The following is a 16,659-nucleotide window of genomic DNA, read 5'->3' as shown; positions in this document are numbered from 1 at the left end:
TCTGTTACATTGTTGCACTGCTACATTTTAGAGGAGATAAAAATGATACAACTTTAGAAAATACCCATTTTCCAATGGAGCATTTTAAAAGTTTTCCTATAATGACAAATATTAGATCATACTTTTACGGACAGACTATCAGACAGTAACTGTATTGTTACAAAATTATTCCTCTCACTCACAGTGGATACCAAAAACGAAGGCACACTGAAGTACATTTCATTTTCACTGAGAGGTTTTTAAATTTAAATGCAGGACAACTTCAACTGATTGAAAAGTACCTCCTGTTGATGCCATTTAAGGCTAAGACAACTACATGTATTTACATTATATCAGACCTTGCTATATTTGTGGTTCTCTTTCCAAAGCAAGAACAGAGGTGCCAAAAATCCTGCTGAGGCCCCAGAAATAAAATGTTCTAAGTAACAAAGTTTAGGGAAAATTCAGAGACTCTGAAGAGGTGCATGTGGAGATATTGTACAAATCAGTAGCCCACCCTTCTCCTCAGATCTGGCAACTGGGATGTTGAATCATGTTTGCACACACAGGTGGGGAAAATGGAAGGCAACAGAAGAGGGTTTTGCTGATCCAAAGGCATGTCCCAGGGAAATAACTAAAAGAGGTGAAAGCAGAAGCAACCAGAACCCAAAGGTGTCAGTGGAGAAGGCACAGTTCTCCTGTCACTGTTCAGAAAATTTTCACATTTTTTTATATGTGGAACAAACACGAACGCCCTGTATCTTGGGATGTGGTGCAGTGAGCAGCTTTGGCAGCCAGAAGTACAAGCTGATGTGGAAAGAGGCAGCTGTTTCCCACCGCGGCTTTACTGCCCCGAGGGCTAGTGCTGCGGGTGGGAGAGCCCATGGGATCACCCCTTCTGATGCCACYGGCACTTAGGTCAGCTTAACCTGCTTAAGCTGCAGGCGGGCAAAGATTACGCCAAAACACACCAAGTCAGGAGCCTGGCTCCACGTTACCAGTGTACACATTTTTCAGTATTTCAAGTTCTCACTTGCTCAGGGCAATAGAGCGCTTCCCATCAACAGCCTTGCGTCACAAGGGGAGCAAGATAAGAGGATGCGGCAAGTCAATTACTGCGGTGCAGCTAATGGACAGGAACTCGTGAAGCTGTTTTAAGCTGCTTTTGCCACTCTGAGCTGAAAACATGCAGTAAACTGTCTTCACCAGACACTCTCCTCAGACAGCTCCTTTTCTCCTACGCCAGATCATTCCCTTCCTCTGTCTGTCTGCATTTCAGTCCTGGGGAAAACGTTATGCGGACTGTTAACTCTCTGAAAGGATAAACACATCAAGGGAGGAGAAGAATTGTGCAAGTTTATAAAAAGAGGCATCAACACACAGGAAAACATGATTTACAGATAAGGACAAAATCTCATAAGTTTTCGTACAGGCTCCTACAGGGAAACAGAAACTTGGTTTCCTGACCATTTTAAAGCTACATAAATGGTTGAGTAACTAAGCTGAACTGAACATATCTTGAAAGAAACAACTGTGGAGTGGCAAAGTGATGGATGAGACTCCTTTTTTGTGAGCAAAGTTATGCAACAGAATAAATCGGAGATTTATTTCTATCAGCTTTATATAAAGATGTTGAGCAATTTTTACCTGTGAAATCAAAACATCCTTAAACATGGATAAGACAAGAATTTAATTCAGAAACTCAAAATTTTATATTGTCATCAATTTCTTTGCTAAGATACAGCTATGTTATCTTCCCTCCTATTGCTTTCTACCAAAATCCAAAACCATTCAGTTGTAATAAATAGAAATAAAAACAAAGGATAGGGAATATATACATAAGTTATTTGGCAAGCTAGTTACATAGATCTCCACAGAACAGAATTGAGACCTTCCTAAGAGATTTAATTATTGCTTTTTGTTCTTCTAAGCATGAAGGTAAACAAAAAAAATCCTGAAGTTCTTGGCCACTATTTAATTTTTAGTTCCTACACAAACTATACCGCCCACACAAATTGTTTCTGCTAAGTAAAGAGAGAAAAAAGAGGAAAAAAGGCACTCAAAACCAGGGATATTTTTCTATGATGCACCTACAAGCTACAGCATGAAGTTGTATCTTACTCAACTGATTAATTCTAAAGTACCCTAAAGGCTGAAAGCTGATGATGTAATGTAATTTGACTTTCGGTGGCAGAACACTCAAGGTAGGATTATCAGAGCAAAAAAAAAGTCTGAGGATCCTGTGAAACAAAGCATTCTGTCTACATCTGCCTACTCAAAGTTTATCCTAAATATATCTAACTGCCTCCTGCTTTTCAGATATACAGAACACTCTTTTAGTCAAAACCAAAGAAAAAATGCTCAGCTTGCTTTAAGACGCTTAATAGCACAAAGTGCAAAGAAAAAGAAACAGTGAAACCTACTTTTTGTTCTGCTGTCCACTTCTATTTTTGTTGGCTCCTGAGTTGCTGTGGCTGGAGGTAATTTCTTCCCAACACTCTGAAAAAAATAATTATTCTCCTTTAAAATTTGTATGTTCAGTTAAAAGTTGGATAACATAAAAAATTGTAATGGAAATATAAAATATAGGAGTAGAAAAAGGACAGTAAAAAAACAGAAGCAACTTAAACTATACTCAGCTTTATTTGTGGGGGGGTTGGTGTTTTTTTTTAATGATAAAGGATTCAAAATAATGTGATCCTCAATTTCTCTTTTTTTAAAAATGTTACTAAAACAGTTTTAAACATTTATCCCTTAGCACGTTTTCAGGAAAGACTCACAAAAGTTTCATTGTGGATTGAGTATGTGATGAAACTTCTTATAAAAAGGTACTATTTGGTGCCAAAAGTAAACCTGAAAGAAGAGGGGGAAAAGTTCCTTGATTTCTTTCCATACCAGCAGTATTCATTTTAGTCTCTCTAGACAGAGTGTGATTTTTATGAGACAGCATCTCTTTAAGTCAGTTTCCCATTTCTGTTCATTCTGAGCAAAAATAAATAATTTAAAGAGAAGTATTACAAATAAACCATCATCAGCCTCAGATAGCTAAGCTGAAAGAACAGTAAATGAATATTCATCTGCCCACAATAAAATAAATAAATAAAACAAAACAAAATAAAATAGAATATATGATAGTCATCTTTATGTACCTTCAGTAATAACTACAGGCATGCTAGCCCCTCTCTCCCTCACTTTTCTCCCTACCAAGAAAGCTGTCTCTCAAGAATCACAACCACTTGCAGCTGAGGACACAAGTAATTATTACTTGATTATACATATACAAGTACTTAAGAGCTGTAGCTATAGATCAACATCCTTTTCTGGTTAAACTATGTATAAACACCACAAAAAGTTGGTTCATACTCCAGTGACCTTTTAAGTAAAAGCTAAGAGGCAAGAAAGCTAAGATTAGTGCTGAAGGCAATAAGGACCTCTTGGAGACTATGAGGAAAACACTGGTCAATATGACAAGCGATACCAGTACAGGAGTTTAAGGAGCTGAAAAATTTGAGGGTCTGCGAAGAATACAAAGAGCCCCACATTAGCCATTCTGTACACTAACTGTGCCTGAATGCATCTAGGGAAAGGAGTAATAAATAAATAAATAATAATAAAAAAAAATCACATGCTGGAATTTGAGGCTGGCAACAGGAGGCACATCCGGAACAGAGGTAGTTTTGCAAGTTGTGCATAAGGCAACCATCAAATTTGTGCTGATGAGTACAACAAACTAAAAACTGCAAAACCCAAATGTGTCCTGCTGCAACTGAACTCCTAGAGCGCAGCAGAAACAACTGAACCTCTGCTGAGCTTGTAAATCCACTTAAAACGCTGAGCTTGTGAACTGCTGGGGAAGAGAGATCAAGAGCAAAACTCTACACAGAAACCTCCCATCTTTTTTTTTTTTTTTTTTTTTTTTTTGAGATGGGAGTGAGAGGAGACAAGAAGCATTATCTGAACCGGCAATTATGGAGATAACAGGACAACAGGAGATGACAGACTCCTGCAAATCAGGAGACGACAAGACTGAAGAGAAGAGCATGATGTGGCTGTACTGAAGCCAGCTTAAAGTCAAGAAGGATGAGGATGATACGCTGACTCTGAGATCTAGCTGGAAAGCAGTGAAAACTGCACTGGAAGAGATGTATGAGGAATCTGAAGGAGCTGGACAGTCACACAGATAAATGAGTCTAGGATGAAAGCAAGGATGGAAAGGCGACTTTTGGTTCAGCAGCAACGAGCACAGTTCAGGATGGCTGCACGTCTCAGTATATGCTTGTTCACACCATTATTCAAAGCTTGGTTCCATAAAATGGTTTGGAAAATGATGAGAGCACATATTCTAAACTTCATTGGAATTAACTCAGAAAGAAATTCATACTAAAGGAACACCCAAATGTTTCCATTTGATGAAATGTTTGCTAATGATGAAATTGTTATTCTAGAACAATTAATGAAAGGAAGAGGAAAGGAAAGCATCTGGTAACTGTTTTATCACAGGTGAATCATTGTTCTTATGTCATAAAACTAAAACCCAGGTAAAACTGCAACAAACTAAAATTTAACAAGCAAAAATCACAGTAAAAGAATCATGGACAAAGAGAAAGAAACTACTGCATTCTAGTGGGAAGGGCATGCTGCAACGTGAAAGAAAACTTGGGACTTCTTAATTTAGAGATGTAGATGTGAGTGCAATGCTTGAAAACATTCATTCACCTGCCTGTTCAGACAAAATGCCTATGCAGGTGATAAGTCGGAACGAAGAACCAACTGACTCCTTTGGACCAAAAAAGAGACTACCATGCAAACAACACCGTTCTTCTGTCAGGAGCTAGGAGACAGGCAGGAAAGCAGTCTTTGCATGAGTTGCGGTTTGCTCAGGAGAGGAGGTAAAAAGGGAGTGCACTGGCTGAAGACATGACTTCTTTGGCACAAGGGACAGACAGAAACAGCCTGAGCAAAGAAGAGAGGAACTGGATTCCCGATGGGTCTAATGACAGAAGAGCAACACTGAACTGTGGAACATGTGGAGAAAAGATTCTGAAAGATCACAGTGACCTATAAGTTCTGGACCCAAAAATCATTCAAGAAAAGCAAAGTTGTCCCAGAATTCAGGAAAGGGAGAGGAAGGAATGTTTATACCCATTAGGAGGACATGAAAGTCACAGCTTATTTTCAGGAGGGTTGTGCAGTCTCTTCTCCAGTGAGGAGGGAGACCTGGGTTCAGTGTTAGGTGCTTCAGAAGGGAGGAGGGCAGCAGAGGGAGGAGAAGACAAGTGGAATTAGTATACTTTAATCACAAGGGGATTGCACCCAAGGATTCACAGGGGTGACAGAAGCACTACTGACAAGGAAAAAAAAAGCAAAAATAGATAAACCATGCAAATCTGGCTTTGGGTGGACTCTCCTTGTCAAGATTTTAGTCTTCCAGTGAACTAGGAGATTTTTTTTCTAAAATATGTTCTATACTAATCCATACATTTGTGTGGAAAACATTTGTTTCCACTTCCCTTTTGAAAACATCTTCATGAAACGTAATCTACTACTGATCTGTTCATTAAGAAACAAATAAGATAAACCTTTCTTCACCCTAAGGCACACTGAATCCTCTGTGTTCTGACGAAGTCTGACAGTTTGGCTTTAACGGAATAAAACCTCAAATATACCAAAGACCTGTGTCCTGCGAGTCCCAAGTCAAATACTATTTTCACAGCTACCAACTTATCTAACAAGAAAAAGGACACAGGAGACAGACATCCCATATGAGCCAGAAGTTTTGCTTCTGGCTCTCCAACTGCTCTGCATCACTCATATTCCCATACAGTTCAAATATACACCAAATTTACCAGTGCATAGGAAAACCAAGCAAACCCAACTTTAATTCTTGCTGATCCTACACACATCTCTATGATAGAGACTTTTCTTTTTGGGGACTAGTTCACTATAGGGCATTTTGGTTCCTTCTCCAGTTGAATGCCTTCTCCAGCATAATTTATCAAAATCTCCTTCACTTCTAAATAAGAGAGTTGGGTATGCAGGTGAACATGGGAGCAAGGAACACTTCAAGAAGGTTGAGCTGAAGATCTTAATATAGTATATTAATAATATTAAAATATATGAATATAATGTTAATAAAATATTTATTGTATAAATATGCTTAAATATTAATCTTTTCTCCTCCATTTTTCCTTTACATTAGAAGGTGGTCAATTCTATTTCAATTCTGTTTCAGAAAAACGTCCTCTAAGTCCTTCTAGACACATTGATCTATGCTGCAAAATAATGATACACAATGTCAGCTTTCACATTGTTTAGTCCTTTCCCCAGATTCATTCCTACCTACCAGGCTGGTAGAGGAAGGATTTCTGAGTATAAGGCAAACATTAATTAACATTCCCAAGAAGCAAGCAGCTCTTATCCCTTTGGGATATAGATAGAAGATAAAATTTAGAACTTGAAGAACTTTGGGGGAGTTTAGGCACCCAAAAATCTAAGAGCAGACTCCTCAATAACACCAACATCGTCTGCCACCTCCCAGCCTGAACTCTCTTCCTATTTATCTAATTCCCTTTAAAAGCTATCACTTTATCAATAATGTTTGCAATAAAAAGTCAAAAGCAACATGAACCAGAAGGCCCATATTGAACCTCTCCTAGCAGTGTCCTAGTCACCAGGTTGCAGAGTCAGGCTAACTTCTCCGTTTTATCTTTGGCCCTGTATATCTTGAATTCTTGGCTACAGAGTGGTCCAGCACCAACAAGAAGTATAGCTTATTCCACTCAGCCCTGGTATCTCTAGCCTAGTGGTTCAGACACACTCCTGAAGGGTACAGTTTCAGTTCCCTCCACCCCCACCTGAGTGCGTGGTGACTGTAACTCTCATGGGAGCACTCAGCACCGTTCTACCTACATTACTCTACAGGTATCAAGCTAAGGGACTTGTTCATCTCCTGTCACACAGGAGACGTGGTGGAAAGAGAGTCCAGATTTCCCGACTGCAAGCCCCAGGTGACTCCCAACACACACCAGGACACATCAACGAAACAAAAAGAATCTTGATCTCACTGTTGGTGCAAGACAAGTATCATTAGATTGTATAGCTGTCAGACACAAATCCCCCTAATCGCCTGACAAGTAAATCTAAAGATGAAAGGAGAAAGAGCGCCTTCTTGCAGCAAAACCAGCTGATCAAAGTATGAATAATGACCATGATTTGGCATACAGATATTCAGAGGAATGAGAAGGATTCAGCAGCAACCTGCCAGTCTTAATGACTGGTTTTAYGAAGCCAATGAAAAGACAGTCTAGCATTAAATAACAAGTTCTGTTAACAGAAGAGGTCTTGATGGCACTTTGGTACACTGGAAATCCCTATCTCTGCAGACCAGCTTCCTGTGATACTGAATTAACAGTGATTACAAAAACAGTAGAGGTGGCACACAGAGTCTCTTGGATGAGGTCATAGTATAATCAAAACAGTCTCATTTCCCTTCAATTATGTATTTTGGCTCAACTGCAATCCCTGTGACAACACAGAATTAACACAAGAGAAGCAGAGCATGTAATGGGCAATCTACAAATGAGTTCTTCTCACTTGAGGGCACTACTGACCTCCCCTACAACAATTCAACCTTGATCAGAGGAGAAAAAGTACACCTGTGCTCAAGTTTGCTTCTTCAGGATATTGTTTAATTATATTTAAGGGTTTGTTGTTGTGGTTGAACACTGACTTGCCTGTTTACTTTTGTCATTCGGTTCCTGCATCTCTAGAACATCTGATTTGGAAATTCAAATTAAATTGTCACTTGTGAACTAACTAGGTCAAGAAAGAAGATTGTTATACTTCTTTGCACTAAAGGAACAAATTTTTCCTTTCACTTTCCTTTAATAAATATAAGCTTCTCCAAGCATCAGTTTGTTTACTCAGGAATAAGGAAAAAAGGATTTACTCAGCATCAGGATTTACTTTGGAAAGTGTATTGAAGTATTTATTCTAGATGAAATATTTTGTAATTGCTATTTGAGAATATAACTCCATAAAGATATTCTTAAGGAAGACACCAGACATCGAAGGATTCATAAAAAAAGGCTGTGTGAGCTGGAAACGCTAACCTTTTTATTCTTCTAGGCATATCATTATTTGTCAACTTGAACAGTGAAAATATAATTAAATGCACTGATGACATAGAGGAAGAGAAGATAGTGATGCATCTTGAGAACTTTTAGAATTTCAAAATACCTTCGTGACTAGGTAAGGGGAAAAAAATACAGCGTTTCTTTGACCACGACACTTCCTTTCAACATTCAACTACTATTTTTGAACTTTGTTTACATGCACAGAATTTCTTTTAAATACAGCTTTAAGTACAATCCAAGGCTACTATTGGTAAGAGAACACAAAAGCTTTATTCTTTAATACATTTCTGATACTCAATTTTTGTAACCGAGAGCATTTTTTCATAAAGAAGCAGAAATCGTCGCTAGCTTCTTCCAGCTACAGATGAACAGAAGCATAAACAAGCCTCTCCCTGGCTATGTCTAATGCTGATATTTTGAAGGGGGAGCCAAATTAATTTACTTTTGCTAACATGCTTCAAGTACTTAAGGGACATTATCAAGTCTTTTATCTATGCTACCTGGACTACCTTAAGTTCAAAAAAATTGAAAGAACCTATTTACAAAAACCCCAAAGGCTTTCAGATGTCAAAATGTTCTTACTCTGACAGAGACGTGTGAAATAAGAAAAATGTCCAGGATCTCAGTTTTTCCCACGATACCAACACTGTGCTCCACATGAAGTACCTTCTGTGACAGTCTGACCAAGTGTTACTCTCCTGGGGTTTCCTAAAAGGACAGAGTTAACAGTTTTCCCAGAGGGTCACCACACAGCACTTCAAAGAGGGGGATGGGAATTTTAAGAACATTGTAGAGAGTAAATAAAAATTCTTTAAAGAAAGTGGGATTAAGCACCTGCCTGCATGTTTGACTGCCCATTCACCTAAATAGCTTCTTCTGTACCTCTGTCCAGGCTACTGCTCAGCTCTGCTTTGGTAGAAATACCATTGTAGATGCTCCTGACCTGTGATTATTATTCTTTTTTAAATACCAACTAGATAGGCATAATCCACCCAATGTACGCACGGCTAGCACAGAGATCCCTAGTTGCCCAACCTGCACGCATTTCTATTGACATCGTGTATGAGGAAATTCCAGTCATGACGCAGGGTAATTTCCTTAAAATTAGCTTAGGTGAATGAATGGGACAGGAAGCAAGTGCTCATCAAGTCCTCAATTACAACCAGACTGTCACAAGCACAGGCAAGCAAAATCCTTTTTACTCTCCTCTTCCTAGTTTACTCTGACTACGAACGGCGAGACAGGATGCAACGTAGCTCATAATACCCGTGAGCAAGAGGGAGAGAACAACCCAGGAGAAGGCAGTCTAGCCCCAGGGACCACCCCGGGCTGCCGATTCCTCCCTCCGCCCTGGCGTTAGCACGTCTGCAGGGCAAGCAGGGAACTGGTCCAAGGTAAAACTAATGCAGAGTGGGGAAAAAAGAACAAGAGTTTTAATGCTGACCTGCTTCACTAAACAGTTGCACAAACACCGGGGTCAGAACAGAGGCGGGAAAATTTATGGTCGGAGGGGTAAGGTGCAACTTTTAGTTGCCAGGCTCATTTATGCCAGCTTAAGCTCATCGTGAAAGCATGGTGAGCATCTCAGGGTGCATTTTAATACAGCCGTGGGGCCAGCAAACTACATGTTGCCCATGGTCAGGACAATCTAAAGAAAGGATGCAATGGTGCTGACCTTTATATCATTCAGAAGGTGAAGTGTAAATGACACTCAGGTACACAGCTATACATACCAGATGATACTTTCATAAAGAATGGGCGCCCTGACCACAGGATACAACATGGCATACATCTGAAGAAGTTTATTAGCAGGAGGCTTGGCAAATATTTCACAGAATGCAGAAAGCAAACCGAGCAAAATATTTTTAAATTTTATATTATAGTTTCTTCCAGTCAAGCTATATTACCTTCTACTGGACAATCTAAAAATAGTTTATTTTCACATTCTGCACATACTCCAGCAGACTTAACTACATTTTTTCCAAATCAGGTCCATACTACATCAGTTCAGGAGATGGACAAAAACACGGCTCTACTTACCTATCTCAAGTGTATCTGTGTTATGAAATAAAAAAAAGAAAAAGATTTATTTCCAAAAAGGTTTTACTTGTGAAAGGTTTTACCCTTCTACAGCAAGGTTGTAAAACCCTGTATTTAGGTACTGTGACAGGCATATGAACCACTGGCTCCTTAGTTCTTCTTTGCCTGGAGAAAGTCAATACACCTCTAAATAAAAGATGTCCCTCCAAATAAAATCCAGGCCTTACCGAAGCAAAAAGCAAAGCCTTCATCCCATCAAATCTCCTTGGAAACTTATGTAATTTCAGCGGGCAGCATGCCTCTTGCCACAATTAATAGTTTTGGACAAAGCAGACAAGTTAGCTGAAGTCAATAGTCAACAGCGAGGAGGTAGAGGCCCCATAACTGTGCATGAATGTCAACCCCTTCTGGGGACTGCCTACTTCCAGCACTATTTTAGAGGAAAGCAACATTCAAGAAGTCAGTCAGTATATATATATTTATCCTGCTCTATTATTAAAGGTTTTTGGAATTAGGATACAGATGCAAAAAACTAAAGGTATCTGGGGGAAAAAAGTGTCCTCTGGTGTTCACAGAGAAATGAATACATTTTTCTCAAATACGGAGTTCATTTCTTGAATGCAAAAGAAAGAAATGCACACAAAAATAGCAGCTTAGTCTACCTCCTACTACAACACTCTAATTTTCATTTCAGAGAGTGGTAAACAGGTTGTGATTATATTACACTGCATTCAATTCACTTGGTGCCCTAGAAAGAGAGTACTGAACGTCAGAGCCTCTTAAAATTGCCATGTGTGTGATACGCTGACATCATGACACCGCAGTTCAAGCAGATAAGCAAGCAGGAAAGCAAGCAAACCAAAGAAACAGCACAGAGGTCCCCAAATAAGGGATATTTTAGAACAAAGCATGATTTTTCTTTGTTTTCTGATTCATCTCAGACGCTCATTCTTCTGGTATACTTCTTTTTTTCACCTGAAAAGAGAAAAGCAAAACTGCCTCTTCTCACCAGTTAAACTGCTTAAACCGAATCAAGCCGAAGAACCAATGCTCTGAACACTTAAGGAATAGTCACATTTGCTTTGATTGAAAACAATATTATTTTTCAAAATAACTTTAACTCCTGAAATATTTAAGGAGAAGAGTTACTGGTGTTTTACTTAATTATGTCAAAAAGTATTTGGAAATCAAGTACAAAGAAGACTTAAAATCTCTTATCAGGATAGACAAGGAATGATTTATGTGGTCCTGAATGTTCATGGCAAAATAAAGACAAAATGACAAGTCTGTACTCCTTTGACGTATCACTGTAAAGGATTATATTCAGCAGAAAGGAAAGGGAGAAAAAAGGGCCAGGATGACTGAATTGATCTATGTCCATGTTCCTTAATGGTTCTGAGTTTACTTCTTCATATTTTATTTGACAACAGTAATTAAATGCCTATTTTTTTCAGTAAAGAGTCATTAAAAAAAAAAAAAGAGAGAATGACAGAGAAACAAAGATCAGAGCAAGCAGTTCTCTGGTAGATATTCTGGGGAGGTTTTTGTTTTGTTTTGTTTTAAGGAGAAAGCCCTACATGCTGTAATTAAATTGATCTTGTATTACTGTGTTAATCTTGTATTAAATTGTATCTACTTAATATGTTATTCACAGTTATATCTTATTTTAATGATCATTTAATATGATTTCTAACAGGCATTCAAAAGCTAGGAAGTCTCAAAAGTCAGGGTTTCACACAGATCTCTGCTCCTGTTGCGTTATAAATACATGTGATCCGGTTATTCTGAGATGTTAAGTTATTGTACGTTGTTTATTCACAACTAGTTATCCACAGTGGGGCTCATCTCACTTAAACATCATCTACGAAACAGATGTGTACACACAGGCCAGGTACAGCAGGCTTCCCTTTTATCCCTGGAGGTAAACGGCCCTATAGGATGCAAGTCACCTGGATTTCTTCTTAGGACATGATCCTCTTAGCCCAAATAGCACCTATTTCTTTATATACTGCAAAGGGAGCCTTAAGGACTATCAACACAGTAGACCTCTAAATTCTGTCAACAGAATCCCATGATAAACACTATTTTTAAATACATTAAGCATGTAGTCCATACATATTAACAACCAGGACAGCACACAGCTCTTATCTGATCAATAAACACTGGTGCTACAGCAATACAATGCTGTCCACAGGGAAGCCCAACAAGACCTTTTCTACTTTGCGTGCCCAATTTACACTACATTTCATTAAAACAATTTTCATAAAAACAAATAAAGTTGTTGGTCCTCCTGGCTCCTGAAAATGATTGAAATTGTGACTTGAATGTACACCAAAAACTAAGACTGAGAGGTAGATAAAAAGAGTCTACTCTTTGTCCTTTTTAAGATTGTTTAACTTGGATAAGTAACTGATTAAAAGACAGGAAACAAAAGGCAGAATTTTGTTACTAGGTTTTTGAATTGAGAAGTCCCTCAGGGATCTGGAATGAGGCTTTTGTTTTCCGCATATTCACAGATGAACCAGAAAAGACAAAGAACAGAAATATAATTCAGGTAAGCATAAAGTCAGACATTTGGAGGAACCTCCCCTAACTTTAGACAGAAATGATGGGCTTTGAACAAATAGCTGTTAACACTTTGGAAAAGAACAAAGAACATCAGAAAGTGCTATCAAAGCACTGTATTAATCCATCCGTAAGTCCAAAACCTAGAACACTGCGTGCAACTCATCTCCTTTCCCCACCTCACACATAACCTACCCAGTTTCTACAGGAACTGGAAAAGAGAGAAAGTCACTGAGGATGATCAAACATATGGGACAGATTCCTCATCCTGGAAAAAAGGTGGAAGTGCAGATTTAGCAGAGGTCTGTAAAAAACAGGAGGGGCATTGAGAAGGTGGTTAGGGAGGACTCGCTAATTATCTCCGCCAGTAATAAAAATTAAGGGTTATCAATGAAATTAGCAGGCGTCACATTCAAAATAAACAAAGGGAGGCACTCCTTCACGCAAACCTGTGATTAAGCCGAGTGAAATGCTCTTTCACAGGAACTTACAGATGGAAAAATTTTATGGGCAATCAACAAGTGACTACCTGAACTGCCGAGAAAAAAAATCCATTAGGGTTATTAAACACCAAGCAACCACTTAGCTCATAAAGTCCCCACGTTAAAAATCACCAGAGGTTGTTAGCACTCACTGCAGAAGTTTCTCTGCATGTTTACCCTGTCCCCATACTCTTCCCTAGGTGTCCAGTACTGAGCATGGTTGGAGGCAGAATACCAGCCCAGGCACACTGCTGATCCGAGCTACAGATGTCTCCGGATCTTCTCATTTCCTGGAAGACTTGTCTTTGAACATATGAAATGGAAATATTAAATATAGTACCCTTAAGAAGGTAAATCTAAATAAAGCAAGGTGACATAAAAGCAAAGTGACAGCACAGAGGAAACTACAAAGGATTACTCCAACTCCTCTCTCTCCCCAAAAGTTATCAAATAAACTTTAAGTTTTTCAGTTAAAGACAAAATGAAACAAATATAAATGGAGAAAATAATTAGAAAATTTTTCAAAATTATAAAGCAACAAACTCTTCCAGGTTAGCTTACTAATTTTTCAGTCTCCTCTGATTTGTGGACCACTAAGAAAATTTGCACTGGAGAAACTTCAGAGCTAAGGACCGCTTTATGGCATTATCTAAATTTGCTTTCCCTGGCCACCTTTGGTGGTTCCCTCAGAAGTAGTCCAAAAGCCCACTATAAATCTAAAAGATTTTTAAAAAGCAAATACTGTATTAAAAATTAGCTACTGTAATGAAAAAGACAAATCCACATGACAGTAATATACAATCATGTTTCCTTTTTAGACATCTTGAATTTCTTCTAACCTGAAGGGTGGACTATGTATAAAACAACATTGTAAATGAAGTGCTCATAACAAGCCACCAATCCTCTGAACTAATGAGACTTTGTCGAGTACTCTGAAAAAGAATCTCTTTAACTGCCTCCGAGTTTCTCTGAGAAAGTGCTGTAGATTTGAGATATCAAACTTGGACCAATATTGTGCATATGAAGACTTTAGTTTAATTCCTCCACAGAGTTAAACCAGTAATGAATAACTAACTCTATTCGGTGTTTCAGTGTGTGAATACACTCTGCTCTACCAGTGATGATACTCATGCTTATGCTGAGGTGTAACCGTTTATATCCTCCACATTCATGTAACTTATACTTTTGCATTAAAAGAAGAGTCTCAAACCTTCATAGTGTGGAAGCCATATAATAACAGAGATTGTTTCACAGACTCCTAATCTCCCATTTGCAATTACAAAACATCCCTTCAGCGACTTCAGAACTGCTTAAACGGAAAATTACTTTAGTTCTTGTTTCCAGCTGTTGAGCTGCATCAGAAATGACCTGAGCCAGCACCAAATGTCCCATCCAGCTCTCCATGCACTAAAACAACCAGGTGTTCAGCAGACCACCAGCAGTCTACAAACCACAGATGAGAAGTATCTTCATTAGCATTGTGCAAGTCTCCAGAGAAACGTGTGTTATTTCAACTATGTTCAAAAAAAATAAGTAGTTAAAATATGTGATGCAAAATTTCTGCTTTAACTTCTTAGACAGAAATGTGGGCAGGAACAAAAGCTTGAATGAACAACGAACAATGAAATGTGATTTTCATTAAAACTCTGGGTAGCTTGGAGAGCAGGACAGGACACATCTTGCTGTTACATCATTATTCTCTACAGTATACCTCTTCTACCAGCAGATGACTTCAGAGTCTAAAGCTGTTATAATTTGCTATTTTGACAATTTCTTAATATTTCAAATTATTGGGAGAGGGGGTCAGGAGTGAGAAAGGTTTTTTTCTACTGACATACTTGATGTGTTGAACAGGAGAAAAACCTATACATCTTACCTCCTACACTTTCTAATATTCATATTTCTGTAAAATTTGGAATCCTGACATTTGATGCCATTAGGTTGTCAGTTATAAACTGCTAATGAACTAAGAATCTGTCTTCCCAAATGTTAATGGTTTATTGTATCCAAGTGAGAATGTGGTCATAAGAGTTTGGATTAGGCAGATTTTGCTGAAACAAATGGAGCAAGACATATTAGAATCCCTGATGAGTAAAAATGCTTAGCAAATGGAAAAAGAAAAAAAAAAAAAGCAAACAAGGAATGAAACACACATTATGCTCCCAATTGCCTCATCTCAAAGCATGGAAAGCATGCATATTGAAATGAGATATAGGAACAAGTTTGCTTTTATTGCTAGGCTGCAGATTTGCTATGGTAGAGGATGTTTCTTTAAAGAAAGTAAATATTTTTGCAGCACACAAATCTCCTCTCTTCCCTGCTTTATTTATTTTTCATTTTCCCCTTTTACTGACTGTGGTTCACACAGATGAAAAGGACCATGTCCTTCTGTACCCCTTGCCAAGATTTTTACTATTTGCAGGTTGCAATTCACAATTAATTTGTCTCCTCTGGGAAGAATCCTTTAGTGAGTCTGCACTTAGTGAATGCAATTCGTTTCTGCTCTCCCAGGAGAACCATGCCTGTCTAGATTGTAGTTGATAACTAGGAAGATCCAGTTTGTACCATCTGGCATAGAAAATGCTTTTACATAACCTGCTCTTTTCCAAAATTTATGAACCTTACAACTGCTACAGGGATCTACACTTACTTTTGCAATGGTAAAGACAGCTGTTCAGCTGCTTTTACATGTCTCAAAATCTGGAAGAGCAAAAACCAGGGAACGTTTCTTCTTCTTCTTAAATACAGCAAGTTTTTCATGGCCTACTTATATCTGCTAAAAGATGCTTTTTAGTACAAAGATAATATCTTCCTAGCTATATTACTTGCACTTCAGAAATCTTCACATAGCCTTAAAGGGGAAGGCAGTCCTTCCAAGAGAGATTTCTCTTCTGGAGACTGTCCCCGTGCCCGAGCTCACTGTGGAGTCAGTGATGAAAATGAACTTTTTGAAAGAGCTGATGAAAGCTGCTTTCCAGCCAAATCATATGCTCCAGGGTCTGAGAATGACCCCAAAGACTTAACCAGCAGGTAAACTTGAAATCTGGCTTAGGAGTTCGTCTAGCAAAGACACAGAGACAAACACATTTCCTAGGAACACAGGCACCCTGCTAGCAGTAATCCTATGCAGGAGGAAGCTACGATGAAGGGGAAGAAAATGAGACAGGCCTGGAAGTAGAAGAAAAAGTAGTTTTTCAAATTGGGGGTAGGCTTAGAAGAGTCCAGAAGAAACTGCAGAGGATTCATCTCAAGGTAGGGCAGTTCCTGTTGAGAGCATACAGATGAGCAGGCGAATTTGTACTGCAGAGCCACTTCTACTATTTACAACAAAAAAAACCAATCAAACAAACAAAACCCCCAACAACTATACATTTATATGTACTCATACCCAACAAAGGAACAAGCGTATCAACAACTGTTTGTAGGAATGCAAAACCTTACTGCTTTTAACAGCTTTT

General features: G+C 38.6%; 1 protein-coding gene across 3 annotated transcripts in view; it reads right to left on the bottom strand.

Moving 5' to 3' along the window:
- Nucleotides 1–16,659, bottom strand: part of LOC112960531 (SH3 domain-containing kinase-binding protein 1-like) — a 155,518-nt gene that overhangs the window by 62,451 nt on the left and 76,408 nt on the right. For all 3 annotated transcript variants that reach the window (XM_026054877.1, XM_026054878.1, XM_026054879.1), the window contains exon 5: nt 2,403–2,478. In XM_026054877.1, the coding sequence (XP_025910662.1) occupies nt 2,403–2,478 (76 nt within the window). The remainder of the gene's footprint in view (nt 1–2,402; nt 2,479–16,659) is intronic.

This window comes from Apteryx rowi, unplaced genomic scaffold, assembly GCF_003343035.1.
Source record: "Apteryx rowi isolate R43461 unplaced genomic scaffold, aptRow1 scaffold_972, whole genome shotgun sequence".
NCBI classification, from domain to species: Eukaryota; Metazoa; Chordata; class Aves; order Apterygiformes; family Apterygidae; genus Apteryx; species Apteryx rowi.
Note: the sequence above shows the minus strand (reverse complement) of the source record. Positions and strands in the feature narration are given on the sequence as shown.